The sequence below is a fragment of the Haliaeetus leucocephalus genome, unplaced genomic scaffold (assembly GCF_000737465.1).
Source record: "Haliaeetus leucocephalus isolate CR32 unplaced genomic scaffold, Haliaeetus_leucocephalus-4.0 Scaffold751, whole genome shotgun sequence".
Classification (NCBI taxonomy): Eukaryota; Metazoa; Chordata; class Aves; order Accipitriformes; family Accipitridae; genus Haliaeetus; species Haliaeetus leucocephalus.
In genome coordinates, this window is record NW_010973187.1 from 4,739,504 (window position 1) to 4,756,409 (window position 16,906).

At 43.9% G+C, this 16,906-nt stretch overlaps 1 protein-coding gene across 1 annotated transcript in view; it reads left to right on the plus strand.

Moving 5' to 3' along the window:
• LRRK2 (leucine-rich repeat kinase 2) overlaps positions 1–7,504 on the plus strand; it is an 86,711-nt gene extending 79,207 nt beyond the window's left edge. The window contains exons 49-52 of the mRNA XM_010581087.1: positions 111–263; positions 1,016–1,224; positions 4,479–4,553; positions 6,455–7,504. Of these exons, the coding sequence (XP_010579389.1) occupies positions 111–263; positions 1,016–1,224; positions 4,479–4,553; positions 6,455–6,576 (559 nt within the window). The 3' untranslated portion in view covers positions 6,577–7,504. The remainder of the gene's footprint in view (positions 1–110; positions 264–1,015; positions 1,225–4,478; positions 4,554–6,454) is intronic.
• Positions 7,505–16,906: the final 9,402 nt, after the last annotated feature.

Below are 16,906 nucleotides of genomic sequence, written 5' to 3' on the forward strand. Positions count from 1 at the left end.
AGGCTGAATGATTCTGTAACAGTTAGAGGGAAGCTAACCCCACTCAAAACAGTCAAGTTTTTCTACTAGCTCTTTTCTGTGTATCTAACTGGAGTTCTTCTCTCTTCTAGGTTCTGTCATAATGCTTACAGTGATGCAAACATTATTTCAATAGCAATAGACAAATCCATCTACTTGGCAAAGAAAAACAGCCATTTTGTGGAAATCTGGGACAAGAAGACAGAAAAACTTTCTGAACTAATTGACTGTGCACATTTTCTTAAGTAAGTGTTTTATTTCAGATTGATGGCCTCATGCGTAGAAAGCTGAATAGCAGATTGCCTTCTCTAGCATAGTACCTTAACCTGCTGGTGGTAAGGGATTTGCCCAGTTCTTTGGGCAAATGTGGAATTCCTTTCCTCTCTTTTGGCCCAGAACTTCAGAATATGCCATGCAGAATCTTAATTTTTTAAGACCCTTATTATATTTCACAATTTCTGTATGATGTCGAGAGGATTCATTTAACTCTGCTCAAGAAAGAAGAAAGTCCTTTGCCGTCCTTCAGGTACTAATGCTTTTGCATCCAGTTACTTCCCAGATACCCTAAATAAGAATGTATTCTTTCTCCAGTGCACAGATTCAGCAGGAGATCAGAGTTTTATTGACAGTGACGGTGATTTTCATTTGCATTCAAATTGTTCCTCTCCCTTAATGTTCATTTTCATGGTGAGGTTAGGAGCCCCTCTAGGTGCGCTCCTCCCACTTTGCAGTGACATTATCCTCCTGCAGACTGGGAGAGAACAGAGAAGTATACCTGCCTCCTATTTAAACATCTTTTGAAGCAGACCAGGTGGCTCTTAGAAGTCCAGTAGTTTTCATCCCAGTTTGTTTCAAGTCAGTCAACTGATTAGCATGAGATTTTTGCGGCTTGTCTTTATGAATGATTGTTTAAAAGGCTGGTATTGAGAGAGTCATTTTAGCAGTTGTGGAATAGCGTGCCACCAGATTTTAATACAAACTCTCTCCATATTTGTAGGGACAAAGTGGAAAAACTAAATAAGGAATCAAAACATAAACTGGCTTATTCTGGAAGAGTGAAGACAATTTGCCTGCAGAAAAATACTGCACTGTGGATAGGAACAGGAGGAGGACATATCTTGCTGCTTGATTTATCAACACGTCGTCCTGTACGAGTTATAGACAACTTTTGTGATTCTGTTAGAGTCATGATAACAGCTCAGCTAGGTAAGTAAAACCATCAAATGATGAGTACTTTGAAATCAGTGCCAAGTTTAGGATTGCTGTGTCCTGTTTGTCATGGTGTTCCAGGAACAGATTAGCATTTCCCATGTTTTGTTCATTCATTCTGTTCCACTGCTGTCATCTTCAGTCAATGTCAGACACTCCGGTATTAGCTGAATACCAGCAGGCTGTCATACCTGTGCCCACATAAAACAACAGCTTTTCCCTGGTTTGTCACTGATCAGCATATGAACACACCCCACCTTCACTGCGTCCTTGTGCCATGCTTCAGCACAGTTCTCACCATCTTCTGTCTGATAGTCTTTGTCTTGATCTGTGTCTACCCATGTTCTTTCTCCATCTTAAGTTTTACGCTTCCGGCTTCTCTCTCTGTGGAGCTTGTTAGGTTTTAATAATTTTTCCTTAATTGCTTAATGCCTAGTTTTCTTCTGCCATCCTTATTCAGGAATGGTTCTTTTAGGTTTGGGTCACAGGCAGATCACAGCAAAGCTGAGAAAGTGCTACACACTTGGACTCAGGGTGCAGACTTGTACATATGTCCTGTTCCTGTCACCAGGGCCAGTTGTTTCAAGCTGCTGTAGGCAGATAGTAGTTGTGGGTTTTCAGTGGTCATTACAAACAGCTAGAGGAGCGTAGGTAGGTATGGGGCACTTCTTGGCTGTTGTAACTTCCTTCACCTGTACACTTTCCTGCATCTCTCCCCAAAGTAATAAAGGCCATACCAACTCAAGAATTCTTTGTACAGCAGTGGTGGGTACACTCAAAATACACATTACTTCAAAAAGTACTCTGTGGCACAACATGTGAATTCCCATCACCTTTCACTGTGTTTTGAAAAAAACTTTGGAGTTCCCTTGTCAGTGTGATTTAAAGTGTGTTTGCTGTCAAAAAAACACTCTGAAGCGATTGTTGTGGACTCAGAAACACACCGTAATCCTGCTAGTAAACTTCATAGTTGCAGGCTGTGGATGTTTTCTCATTACCATCATGAACTTAATTTGGGGGCTGTTTCTTCCTTTCTAGCACCAGAAGTATCCATACACTACAGTTAGTTCATAGTGCTGACAGTGTTGTATGAGTCAAAGAACTCCATCTTTCTCTGACTTGGCTTTGCCTGAGACAGCAAGTTTGTAGAGTCTGTTCAGTCCTCAGCTGTTAGGAGTGCCAGCTATAGAGTCCAGATTCACTAGCACAGCATTTTCAGTCCTTCTAGTGCTGATAGCTACAATATTAGTACTATAAAGGGTTGTTTTATTTTTAGCATTTTGTAAAGAGTAGTTACTATGAAAACAAAATTTCTGCCTCACTTATTACAGTCATTGACAGGGAAAGTATATTCTATAGAATAGTACAGTGTGATTTAAAAAGCCTTGAGTCTCATATTCCTTGTTTCTAGTCACCTCAACATTTTAAATCAAAATTTTATATATAGAAAAGTTAATACTTCAGGAGAAAGAGTTTAGCTGTGTTTGCACAAAACTCAAGAATTGCAAGTAAGATTGATGCATGATACATTGATGTGTACTTTTTTCTTTTGATCGTCTTTTCCCAGCAATTATTTATAAGGGTTGGGTTTTTTCCTAAGTTCAAGGACTTTACTTCTACTGGGATTTTCACAGATCAGTGAAAATGGCACTGAGGCTGCCGAGTAATTCTTCAATAGTAATGCATTGCTTGTGTGAAATGAGAGAAGATAGAGGGAAATATTTTTGTATTAAATAGTTTCATTTAAGATTAAAATACATAATGTCAATCAATGTAAATATTTCAGGGAAAAGAGATTGCCAGACTTTGAGACATCAATTTTATCTGTAGTTCATATATGAATATGGAAATATAATGTCTTTTTCTAATTCTCTCACCTAACACATTGACATATAATAGACATGAGACTTACCATAGAGAATGATTTATATGTAAATCTGTAGTTCATTTTGCAAGTGAAAACTTAGACTTCTATATAGTAGGAAAGGACCCTAGTCTGAATAAGAAACATTATACTTAAGTTCCAGTCGCTTTTGTAAGGAGTATGGATAGGACTGGTTGCAGAAAAAATTGAAGTGATGAAAAATCTGAGCATGGAAGATGTGTATGGTTCCCACCAGCCCGCATCTACCATAAACAGATTTACATCAATAGCAAAGGAGAATATACTGCAGATCTCCACAGGGCAGGAAAAATGTCTCTACCTTGCAGAGGTCCTGGGGGACCCACTAGAAACATTTGCCAGTTCAGAAGGAACATAACGTGGGGGACACACTGCAGTGTGGTCACACTAAACTTCCAAGACTGTGGCTTTGACATTAAAGCCATACTCCAGTCTATTTATACCCCAGAAACTGACCCCTTCCTGATCCTTTCCCTGGGGGAGAGTGTAAGACTTCATGCATGAAGAGGTGTGGGGCGCAGTGCTGCAGCTGGGGTGTCTGCAGACGGAGGGCTGTTCCTTCCCTGGCCTGATCCGAGATCCTGGTACGTAGGCTGGGTCCTGTATTCCTCTACTAGCGTACAGCCAAGGGCTCACCGCCCTCTTTGTGCTGCCAGTAGGACAGGTAGCTGCTGTGGCAGGAGAACATGTAACAGCTTCCATCTACCTTGCAAGACATTTTTAAACATGTCTTGTTGGGAATAAGCGGGAAGTTGATACTGAAACACTGGCACATTCAACTTATCCCTCTGTGATCCAACCTGTCTTCCTGGTCTTTTTTTGTGTTCCTCAGTAGGCACCTTCCTATGATCCGTCCCCTATTTCTACGTCCCTGTTAACTCTCCTTTCCCACCCACGTGCCATCGTTAGTACAGAACACTTTTAATTGGTTTGTATCATACTTGGTTTTGATTTTTTCATAACCAAACTGATTACTGGCACTTTCTGTTTCTGCTGTGCACTGGGACTTCATTTGCAGCCAACCCCTTCACTGTGACATCTGTTTCCTGTGACTCTACTACCTCTGCTTGTGGTATATAATAGGTGCTTTGTTCTCAGGCTTGTTGCTGGCCGGCTGATCCAGTGCTTGTGCCTTTGAATCCTGATAAACCCCTACGTTAAATGGAGACATGAACTATATTGTTTTCATGTCTGGGTTTTTCATGGTTAATGATTTTGAATAATGGGTCCAGTTGAATGAACTTTGCTTTCTGTCGTCTTAGTGGGATGATGTCATCTACTCTTTCTGTCCTTAAATTACAAAGTTCCCATTAAAATTAAAATTTGACATTTTATTTCTTTGAAAAAGGGAGTCTCAAGAATGTGGTGCTGGTTTTGGGATATCGCTATAAAAGTGACACCGAAGACAACAAATATCACAAAGGTACCTGAACTGTGTTTCATTTATTTGTATTATTGGTAGAGTAGACACTATCATGCTTGACTACCCACTGAGAGTTGATCATCATTTCATATAATTTTATTGAAACATCATTATTAGTTTTTGTTGTCTTTTGCATTTCTGGGCTCCATGCAAACTAACAGTAACTTCTAAAAATGGATCAGAGGAAGCCACTATTTGAAGTAGATAATATACTGGAAAACTGTATTTGGAGAGTAAATGTCATTGTATAATTGGAGAATGTATCAAATGGATTTCCAGAGGGGTCTCTGCTAGGCCAGGAATCCTCAATGTTTTCATGAATGTTGTGGATGAAAAGAATAGTGCATGTGCTTTTCAGATTTGCAGACAGTTCTCAGCTAAGACAAAGCCACAAGCACACTGGAGGGCAGGATTAGAATTCAAAATGACCTTGACAAATAGAACAAATGGTCTGGAGGGAAGTAGGATACAATTCAGTAAGGACATATGTAAGACCTTTTACTTAATTAGGAATGATCCGTTGTACCAACATGAGGAAATGATCAGCTTAAACAGCAGTGCTGTAGAAAAAGGGTTATAATTGATCGCAGGCTGAACATGAGTCAAACATGTCACGTTGCTGCAGAAGAGGCAAACACCATTCTTACACCAGTCGAGAAGTGGTGTCTGTAAGACATGAGCTAATTCTTACACTCTGCTGAATGCTGATATGGCCTCTGCTGGAGGAGCCTATCCATTTGGGACTTGCTGAATGTTCTGGACTATAGTCCAGATGAGAGAAATGCAACCTGTGAGGAAATGTTGCAGGAAGTTAAGTTGGTTAATGTAAATAAAGCTTAGAGAAGACATGATAACAGGCTTCAAATATGTAAATAAAGAGGAAGGGAATAAAGACTTCTGCATATTCCTTGGGGGTAGGATATGGACTAACCAGTTTCTATTACAGCAAGGGATATTTAGGTCAGACATCAAGAAAAGCTTCCTGACAATTAGGATAGCAAAGTGCTGGAATAAGAAGATAGAAAACCTCCATCTTTGGGTTTTTCTAAGAACAGTTACAGCTGATGCTCTGATCGATGCCCTTCTTCACCTTTATCTCATCTCAGTTTCAGTGACTCCTAAAAATGTGGCAATGACAGAATAAAGTTATAGGTGGCAAGTGGAGATGAGCTGACTGTTTGGAGTAAAATAAGAATCAAACTTACAGCAGTGGTTTTTATATTCTGATATTCCCTGATTATTACCATGAGAACACGTATTGCCTTTTTAGCCTTTTTATTGTATGTAAGAGTGCCGTTAATTATACAGAGAGGAATCAGAGACTCCCAGAAACCGTGGGGCCTTAGTTTGTGAGCCCCTACTCAGGTAAGTGTTCTCAAAAAGCAGTGTGAATTTTCCATGAATTGAGTTGTTTGCATGAAGGGGGATTGAAGAAGTGACCTTTTCCCAGTATGCTCACTACCTTATGAAATCAGTTTTCATTTTTAGTTTACAGTGAATGGGTTTTGAGTCTTGTAAGCATTTAGGGTATATCTGCTCGGGAAAATAGAGATGAAATTTTATGCCAGCACCTCAGTACTAGCATTAGCTGTAGCTCAGGTCAGTACCTTATGGCCCACAGGCACCAGAAAGAGTTTTTCAAGTGCTTTTAAATGGTATACTCTTAAGTTTAGGAACTGGAATCTAAATCATTGTGCAAGTACAAACAGCTTGTAACCCAATAACTGCATTACCTCATACATGAAGTTTCATATAACTTGTCTTCCTGGTCCTAAGCATCATGCTTCATTGAAGCAATTTATGAGTAACTAAAAAATAAGCAGATAAGCAAAACCACTTCTTATTATGCAGTAATTCTTCTCTGTTGCAGTTTTCAATTTTTTTCATTATTTTTTTTCCAGAATTACAATCCTGTGTGTCGGTGTGGGACATTAACCTGCCCCATGAAGTGCAAAACCTGAAAAAACATATAGAAATGAGACAGGAATTAGCAGAAAAAATGAAGAGCTTTTCTTTGGATTGAAAAGTCACCCTGCAAGTGCCATTCTCTTTTCTAGTCTTCCATCCTAACTCACTGTGCAATATTTACAACTTCTTGTCGCTGGGGTTTTTAACCAAAAAACAGGAAGAAGATTGCCATGAGAGAGGCTATTGGTATTCATAGGATACCAAAAAAGAGAAGGATAAGTTATTTGTAATATTTGAAAGGACAGAAAACTATTGAGAATTTCTGAATCTAAAGTGTTATCATGCATCTGTTGTTTATTTGTGAAGTTCTGCTTCCAGAAACTATGGCTCAACTTCAGTATAACATTGTTCATCCAGTTTTTGATCCCAGTTAAATTGGGAAGAAGACAGAAGACTATAAATGGCTCTTACTTACTTCATTACCTCTACTGAGTTGACGCTGTAATAAGAAGCAAAATTTAAGCTTCTATGTGTTTATTGCCATTTGCGTGTATGAGTTTGCTCTGATGATTCGTGTTTTAGTAATAAGTCAGAGCTTATGACCCTGAGTATATGAAAGAAAACATTACATTTTATATAATAGCAGTGTTTAAAGGAACATATAATGACTACATTACTCTGCTTGAAAACAACAGGCAGAAGAGTCTTTATTTCTTCCATGAATAATTGACACTTCTTCATTATGATCAGAAAAAAAAAGTTGTGCTACAATAATAAAATAGGTCAGAATTCAGAATTTAAATACACCGACAGGCTTCTGCAAGTTGGTGTCCTCTTGCAGTACTGCATTCTGCCTTGTTCTCGGAGATGTAGTCACATTGTTATGAATGTTACCATTCACATATATCTGTTGTACAGCTCACTTTGAAAAGCCAGGAGAAAACACAGAGTGAAAGCTCTGATCTAAATGCTGCTACAACTTTTACCACAAAGGAAGAAAGCAGCATGCTGCTGTAGCCAGACTGCTAGTCCAACTTGCTGGTTCGCTTATCTCAATCTTAAAAAAAAAAAAAGGGGGGGGGGGGGAACTTTCACTTTGCTATTTCTAACGTGCAAAGTTTCCGCTTGTTCTTGGTTTAATTTATATTGTTATTTTGGGGGTAAGCAGGGGAACCTTGAGGAGTGTAAGAATTGGCTACCTCTTGTGTATAACTACCAGAATTTGTTGCCACACATCTTCATTCAAGAGAGGCCTTTTGCTGCTCTCTGGCTACAAGTCCAAGCTGCTTTTTACAGCCTGCACTGACGTGGTCTAAGTAAGTAAGTGCCTTATTTCTGTCCATCAGAAGACAGATAAAATTCTCTTTTTTTGATACCAAAAGAATCTATAGGGTGCTCCTGAAATCTCAAGGAGTGGATATCTAGAGCCATTCCTGAGGCTATGGAGCTGAACAAGGTTGAGCAACCAAAAAGTTCTCAGTTCCATTTTTACAGTTTTGGAGAAATTACATACTAGGACAACAGTATCATTGTTCTATTTTCTGCCATTTGTTGTGTACTCAGGATTCCTTTCAGATCTGCACCCCAGGTTTTATGTATTCTTGTAATCAGCATACAGAGAATGATTTGCTATTTATATAAGATTTTATAACTCAGAAAATATATATTATCTTATAATGAATACTTTTTTTTTAAATAGAATATATGTATTGTGATTATGTTTATTTATAAGTCATTTTGAGATGTAAGCCTTAAACCTTTTTATTAAAGCTGTGCTTTGTTAATAATATAGTCTACTTTCTGATCGCTGAATTTCCAAGGAGGAGCTTTTGTGTGCAGTTTTTTGTGGAGCTTAATCCCTTACATCAGGATGATGCAAGATCCCATTTCCATGGGTTGTGTTGACACAGCTGCATTCCCATTTGTCCCCTGTCTCATTCTGCATGTCTTGAGCCCTTTTCCATTCCCCAGTTTATCTTCTACTTAGTGTTCCTTGCAACCTTTCCCAGAGGTGGGAGGTAACCTATAAGCAGTACTGTCCTTGCAGTTGTTGGTCACCTCTTCCAAGATGCTCTGCAAAAGAATGATCTGTAGACTGAATTGGGCCTATGTGTTAGGTATTACAGGGATAGCAAAGAATGAAAGAGACAACAGCAACCAAACAAAAGACAGAAGGTCATTACAAACCTGACTAAATTGGCCACTGTTGAATTATCAGTGGTGAGAGAGTAAAATTCTGTAAAGGTGACTATTTATCAATACAGCACTCATTCATAGGGAGCACAGTGATCCAGCTGCATCCTCCCCAAATACTTTTTAGTACTAGAAGAAAAGATTTGGAGAAGATCATGTGTTGGTACTTCATGTTATTCTTTGCCATTTGATACAGTCTAGAAGTTCATCTCTGGCCATCTTGAGCCCTATTCAGCTCATGCACAGCTGCCTGTCTGCCAAGCGTGCCGTTTCTTGGAGACAACAGCGAAAGGGCAGATCCTGTCAAATAAAGTTGACAGCCCTCAGCATCCATCTCTTTCCTGAGTGTGGGAAAGCTCTTGAAGGAGGTGGCTGCAAAATTGTTTGGCTAGGAGCTGGCAGGCAGTAAGTGTGCAGGTTGAATTTAGAAGTACTGAGGGACTGGCTTCCCCTTCCCAGCTGGGACATGCCACCAAGGGGAAGAACATCACTTCTGTGCGACAACCATTTAAATCTGTGCTATAAGGAAACCTTTTCCCAGAAACATCTCTGACAAACTATAAGGAAAGAGGAAAAAAAAAAAAGATCCATGACTTTGTGTTCCCTCTGGTTTTAGTGGAGCTGTTTGAAAGCCAGCAGGCAGTACAAGCTCTATCAGATGTAACGCTTCCTGTATACTTAGGATAACATCCAGCACCTGAAAACAGAACGATAACCCTTACTTCAAAAAAGAGCCTGTTTGCTCATGGGAAACAAGCAGTATGGTTTGGCTGTGATTTAACACCCGAGCTGGGACACATAGTTAACCCCATGTTCCTCAGAAGCGTGCAGCTAAAGGATACTGGGGTTTAGACCTAAAGACAAGGAGACAAACTACAGAGTGAGCTGAATATTTGATCCCTTTCAAGTCCTTTCTTGAGGGAAGGATGACCCATCACTAGTCACAGAGGGAAAGGAGAGGCCTTGGGCTCCCCCGTGGGCCCTGAGACAGCCCAACATGGTGATAGGAGCGCAGTGACTCAGCTCACAGGATCACACACCTCCAGCATCGCCACCTCTTCTTCCCCTGCTCCATGTTTTGGCAGCTCCTGCAGAGCCTGGCCCGCACAGGACCATTGGCCACAAGGACACAGCATGGTGGGACACACCTTTACCTTGTAGAGAGAAATTCATACAGCAGGAACATAAACACCCAGCTCTTTGCACTGCAGATAGATACATTAACTTTAGTTCATGGATGCGCAGTTCTGCTTTTCCTTGCCTTGACATCTTGGCGGTCACCTTGAAAACATCTGTTCTCTGCAAGGCAGCAAGAACCATCTGCCCCCACCACCACCCACCGGGCTCTGCAATTGGGACTTTAAACCAACTGAGCTAAAGCTGGGGCTCAGCAATGTCAGCATCACACCATTATCATCAGAGGTCACAATACATACTTTTTTTTTTTTTTAAACTGCAGAGCTGCGAGCCCTGGGAAGAGCAGCAGCACCTTCTGCAGCTCACGAAGCAGAGGCTGGGTTGGTTTGTTGTGGCGAAGCTGCCGGCAGACACAATGGCAGCTCCCCTGTGGGTGTCCCCAGAGCTGCCTGGCCCCCCCAGCACAGCTCCCCTCCCTTGCTGCTGCTTGCTGACCAAGCCCGCAGCAGCCTGAAGAGGGGAAAAACCTGTTCAGTTTTTCTCAGTGAAGGCCATGCAGGGCCGAGGGATGTCAAGCCCAGCCACCCACCCTGATGCAGTAGGGTTTATGGGGCCTGGCAAGACACAGGGCAGCCAAAACCAGCTGCTTCTGGCAGCATCCGTGTGTCCCCCCCCAGCACCTTCCCCCCAGGGAGGTGTGTCGTGCTCTGAAATGAGCCCATCCTGCCCACACTCACCTGGCACCAGCCCCTACACCTCTCACCAGGACTGGGAAGCAACAGGTCTGTGCACACCAGCCGGGAAGATGCCACTGAGCCCTGCTGGGTTTGGGTGAGACCTTACACAAACGTACGGGGAAGCCAGTTCTATGCACCAGCAATTTTCTTACCTTATCCTAAGCATTTCCTGATGAACGCCCACATAAAACTCACGTGAATTTTGCCATTTTGAAGCCCGCTGGTCCGAAACGCAGTGCTCTGCTGAGCTACATCCATGGGTGGGCACAGCAAGAAGAGTCAGGCTGATGCCCTGGGGCTCAGCTAAGTGGGTGCTGACCCCAGGGTGCTCCATTTGCACCTGTGGTTCATCTTCCAGGACTAAGGGAGGCCACCTCAGATGTTGGGACAAGCCACCAGGGCTCAGACATGCGCCCCACAGCCCTCCTCTCTGCAGGGAAACCATCTGTGCAATGGGGCTGACACCTTCTCCACCCCAGCCAGGCCTCTCCGAGTGCCGCTGACAGAGGACAAAAAGCCCATCCGCCGCCCCTGCAGCGATGTCACCCACGTAAAGGAAAATATTCCCCCTCTCCGCATGCCTCCACAGACTGCTACGGCAACAACTCTTTTGCATTAGTTTAACACTGTCAGGTTTAGGCAAAACTCAAAAGATTCTATTAAATTGCATGCACACAAGTAAAGGTTTAATGAGTTTCCTATTACTCCAAAAAAGTTCAAAACCTGAAAAGTGAATTTCTAAACTTCAAAGTCACCTGTTAGGGCCCATGCTCCTGGCTGAAGCAGAGCAACAGCAGCCCCTAATGGGTAGAGAGCTGGAGGCCCAGGCTGCCCAGCAGCCATGCTCGGTTTAAACACCACCATTGTTCATACTCACTTTTAATAACTAACTACCAGCCAGGTAATTAAGCTTCAGTCAACAGTAATTTTCAAATATTATCCATGTGTCAAAACTCACTTCCTCCTCTTTTTTTTTTTTTCCACCCTCCAAAATAATAGTATGTGCTGAGCACTCTGCAGCCAGAAAAATCTCATGGTAAAACACGCTCCCACCTTGTAATTATGAGAAAGTTTGCAAGGAAAAAAAAAAACAACCAAAACCCAAACCCATTCAATTCCCTGGTTTTACAGCTATTACAGCTAAATCCAGGAAGGGACACAAACACCTGGGCTGTGCAGGGGCTCAGAAATAGCTGGTGCAGAACAATCAGTCCTGCTGGAAGAGTCTGAAATCCCCATTGCTGGAGCTAGGGGCAAGGGAAAGAGGGAGGAAAAAAAACCCAAAAAACTGAGAACCAATATTAGGCGTCTGCAGTTCCCATAAAACCAGTGCCAGATACATAGGGGACCGCACGGCCCTGCTCCCGCAAGCTCCCAGCACACGGGCGCCCAGGCTGGGCGGCTCCGCGAGACGCGTCACGCCTTGGTGCGACTGGCACGGCCAGGAGCGCGTGGCAGCGGCGCGCGCAGGTGGGTGCAGGGGGAGGCTCCTGCTGAGGGGACGCTGGTGCCTTGGCCCCAGAGAGGAGCAGGGACAGTCCTTCCCGGGAGAGGTCAGAAAGCCACCAGCTTGCCTAAATCCAGGCCTGGAGATGAGGGCCCACAGACAGGGAACTATTGTTAGTTCTGCTCCACCTCACCCAGCCATTTTTCTTCAGTCAAAGGCTTTATCCTGGACAAGCTTTGCTTTTTAGTTGAAAAGCCCTTTGGGCTTTGACCACGTCAGCTTTGACCAGCACGGCTCCCCTTCCACGCAGGCATCTCCAAGACATCAGGAGAGCAAAGTGCAAAATTGCCATTGCTACTCAGTTGCCCCATCGCCACTGAAAGATGGAAATACCAGCGTCCTGGTTTCACGCAAGGACCCGTCACCCTCCGCCCTGGAGAAGCCACAGGACAAAGTCTGGGAGCTCCCCGACTCCAGCAGCAGCTCTTGCAGACCCACGTGCCGCAGGGCGGCGTGTTCCCACAGCCCAGCAACACGCAGCCCCCCCGGCTCGCTTTGCCCACGGTGAGGGTCCTGCACAGCAGCCGCAGGCTGCCCGTGGCTCCAGCCCACCCACGGGGTTCCCTGGGGAACGGCTCTTGGGCTCAGTGGGCAGGGGAGCACAGGGCCCTCGCTCAGAGGAGGGAGCGCTTCGTGACACCTCCAGCCTGTGACGGGGGAGGCAGAGGCATGGGCACTGCAGCCTGCAGGAGCTCCGCTCGCCGTGTTTGCGATCGCCTTTTGCCCCCACACCACACCAGGCTCCTTCTGAACTCAGCCCAGTCCGGCTTTCTGTTTTTCACACCTCACGTTGCTGGTCCTGGGACTCTGAAGGTTTCTATTTATATACACAAAATTAAAAAAAGAAAACAAACAAGCCACAATGAGATTTTGCTTGAATTCTGCTATGTCAAAGCCAGGGAGAGGCTCAGGTTTGCAGAGTGTGCCTTCAGCTCTTCCCCACAGAAAGCACGCTGTACCACCCAGGCTTAAAAGGCTTCTGCTTTAATGAATTTATGGACCAGCTCTCAGAAAACTCTTCTGGAAGACAGGAAAAGGTGACACTGCCTTGCTCCTGGGCCAGCAGCAACCAGAAATACTTTGGAAAGGACACTAAGCCATGGCAGAAGGAAAAGATGAAGCTTTTCATGTAATTTTAACTAAATCAGCTGAAATGTATGCCAGTGCTCCAGCGAGGCGTGCAAGGGCAGAAGGCGGACAGACCTACGACACCAAACCTTTGCCAGGGCACCAAAGGTAGCAGGCAGACTCCCTTAAGGCTTCTTGAAGCATTAACTACTATATGTTAACTATATACGCAGGAAAGCATATTTTCTCTAAACAACAGACCACCGCCAAGGCCAAACACTAGACATGATTTGCATTAACTGAGCGTTGGCAGAAAAAAAAAAGTGTCTTTACAAGAAGTAACTTTGCAACTAAGGACCGAAGTAAGCGATGCGTATAGTAGATGTATCCTCTCGCACCCCCGCCTTCTGTGGTGCCTTTTAAAAACAGACGGAGATCTTTGCAAGTATCCGCAAACAAGCTGTTCTCATTTCCCATCTTCCCAGAAAAAAGCTGCAGTGCTTGGTTACCTCTGAAGAAATAGAGAGCAGGGAGTTTTAGTACCATCAATGCCACCGGAGACGTGATCGAGGTGACCACATCCCTCCTGCTTCAGCGTTACTGCATCTGTAACGTGTTATGCAAGACATCCATCTCACAGAGAACTAGACAGCAAAATGACAAGGCAACATGCCTCCCTGACCTTGGTTTTGTCTGTACAGTTAATCACAGCTGCATTTATACCAAATATATATCTGCCTCTGACTGTTCCTAAGCAACTATGCTGACTGCTTAGGGCTCAGTTTGTCAAATCAGTCCCTGAAAAGCTTAAGAGGATTTCAGGCAGGGCAAGGCAGAGGAGGGAGAGTCCTTGCCCAGCTCCAGGCAGGACCGACTCCACCAGCACATCTCCCCATCCCACTGTGGACCACCCCACGGCCACAAACAGGCGCCCAGGGCAGAGCCAGCAGCTGCAGGGAAAGGCCGGGCACTGCACCCACAGCGCAGGTCCCCACCAGGGAGCTTCCGAGATGGAAAGAGCTGAATTTTCTTTCAAATTACTCACCTATTTCCAGGATGAGAATTTCAGGGGAGTGAAGAGCAGCTTGGGTTTGCTTTTTTAAAGAAAGTCTGCTACGTCGGTTAACCCAACTCCTCTCCTGCTACAGAGACGCATGCATTTCTTCCTCACCTCCCTGCCAGCAAGAGCCCCAAAACCTACTAGAAAAGTCAGGGGGAAAGAATGAAAAGAGCCTGAAGCAGGGCAATTTCCATTCATACACCCACTTCACATTCTTCTCATGGTCTGTCCTGCAACAGGCACCAACACACACCAGAGGTGGTGGTTAAGGAAGACGGAGCAACAGGCGGCACGAAGACAGTAGCCACAATGTACAGCAGGATCTGTCACAGCCTGACTTCCACAGCCTCCCCCATCACACTGTTCAGCTACACCGCCACAGCGCATCACTCGGCTGGAAGACAGCATTATTATAAATTACATGAATTTACTCTTTACATCAGCTCATGATCAGTTCCCCGCCTGCCCCCCCCCCCCAAAGAATTCTCTCACAGCTATGGGTTTTGACCACATCTTCATTTTTTACACTGCTAGCTTGCTTTTGCTGCCTCCTCCACAGAACAGGCACCTGCCCCTGCCCACTGAAACATCTCGTCCAGTCTTCTGCTGTACCATAAAGCAAGCAAGCACCCTTACTGAACTCCTGCAGGTGCCAGGGCTGGCTACATCCTCACCTTTTTCTTTCTCTAATTAGAAATATTTTGCAAAATACATCCAGAAAAACACCGGTGAAGTGTGTCATCTTAACTCAGAGATTTTACAGCGACTTCTTGTCAACGCTGTGTGATCCTGGCTTGCAGGTGACAGGGCTGGAGGTACTCTGTCCTGTTAAAAACTCAGCTCGGTGTTTCCTCTGGAGCCCTAAAACCAAGAGTTACTTGAGACATATCTGCTCCCATCCCCTCTCCACCTCTTACGGCTGGCACCGGCTTCCCGTGACACTGGGGTACAGCTCGAGGGATCCGGGGGACACCCACATCCAGGCACAGCACTCCAGGTCTTGGAGACAATCAAGGCAATCGTGCTCCTGCTAACAAACAACACTCCCTGAGAGCATGGCAGCAGCGGAGCAAAACCCAAACCATGCCAGCTGGAAGCATGGAAGACTTTCTGCCCATAAAGACAGCTGAGGGGGACAGGGGAGCCAGAGGAGTCTGCAAAGGGCATGCTATGAACACACCTTATGAAGGTTAAAAATTTCTTCCCCTGTGTTCTCTCTCTTCAACATTGTGTAAGAGCCAAAGACAAAAATACATAGTTTTGACTATCTTTCCTGACCCAGAAAATGGTATTTTTCATCTACTATCCCCCCTTTCAGAAAATACACATCACGTCAACATCAGGGTTTCTGTTTCCCTTGGGACACCTATTCCTTTCATTTTTCCATACTATGCTCACTTTTACACAACATAAATAAACGTGACCAAAAAAAGTCACTGCAATAAACTACTCTTTCCTCTGGAACATCCTTGCATGTTAACCATCCTTGCTGGTTAAGCTAATGACAACGTGTGGTACATGGGTAAGTGGTACTAGCTGCAACAACCAAACCCTCTGTGGGGAGAAAGCCAACAGCAGGTTCAGCTGATCCTGTACTCACTCCACAATGCAGCATCTCACATGTGGAAGTCGATCCCACCTTTTCTTCCATTAGCAACCAGATGTCACACAAGCTTTGTTCCAGACAGAACAACACGAAGACGCCACACAAGGATTTAAGACACACCAAGCCACTTGGCTCTTTTATGTGAGAATAGAAAATATCATTTAAGTTCTGGTACAGAAAGTCAACTGAGATCATTATCTCCCACCAGTACAGTCTGTTCCAGGTAGGTAAGAAACAAGTGTTACGATAAAGCCCAAAGCAGAACCAGTCCAAGCAGAAGTAGGGAAGAAACCTCAGAGGCAAATGCCAAAGAGAAGTGGGAACCAAAACTTTATAGCTTTTGATTTTCTTGCTCACCAAGGACAAGAGCTTCTCAAGTTGCTGGATTTTTCATCAGTGTTTAAAAAAAACACAAAAGAGAAAACCCCAAACCTGGCTGCCAACCCCAAGGACCCAGCTTCCTTCAACTTCTGTCTTTCTCAACAGTCAAACTGAACAAGGGTCTTTCCTCATTTCCCACATTTTATTTACTATTTCATATAATTTCTCAGTTTAGAAAGCCCTTTGCTTTGCATAGCAAATCAGCTACATTATTTACACTGTGCTCATCACCAAGATCCAAGTGTCCTGTAAAGTACATTAACAGAAGTCAGCAAAATCTGACAACATCACAAAGATTTTTATTTTCCATAATTAGTCCTCTCAATTAAAATATTCATTCCATGGTGAGTAAGGCCAGGGTCAGCATCATCTCCTAATATATTATTAAATCAGTTTTGCTGAGAAGGAATCATATTATTGATTTTTTTACCCTGGTGGAGTAACTGTTTAACCACAGGTCTATGCCAGTAGTTCAGCAGTAAGAGGATATTTAGTTTCTCAAAGCACCATCTGCATTAATAACATTCATTCTCAGTAGCATATTTACAATATAAAACTGATATTGCTCTCTTCATTTATTTTACAAAACCTTCACGAACAATAAGGATTAATTCTGCAGATCCCTCATCATCACCTGTCTGCAGCAAAATGATTCAGATTCCCTGAAGTCACCTACTACCAACTATACCGCTCCCTGCCTGGGCTAGCAGACCTCCTCTGCCCTGAATTCCACATTTATGCAGTATTTAGCTGAAC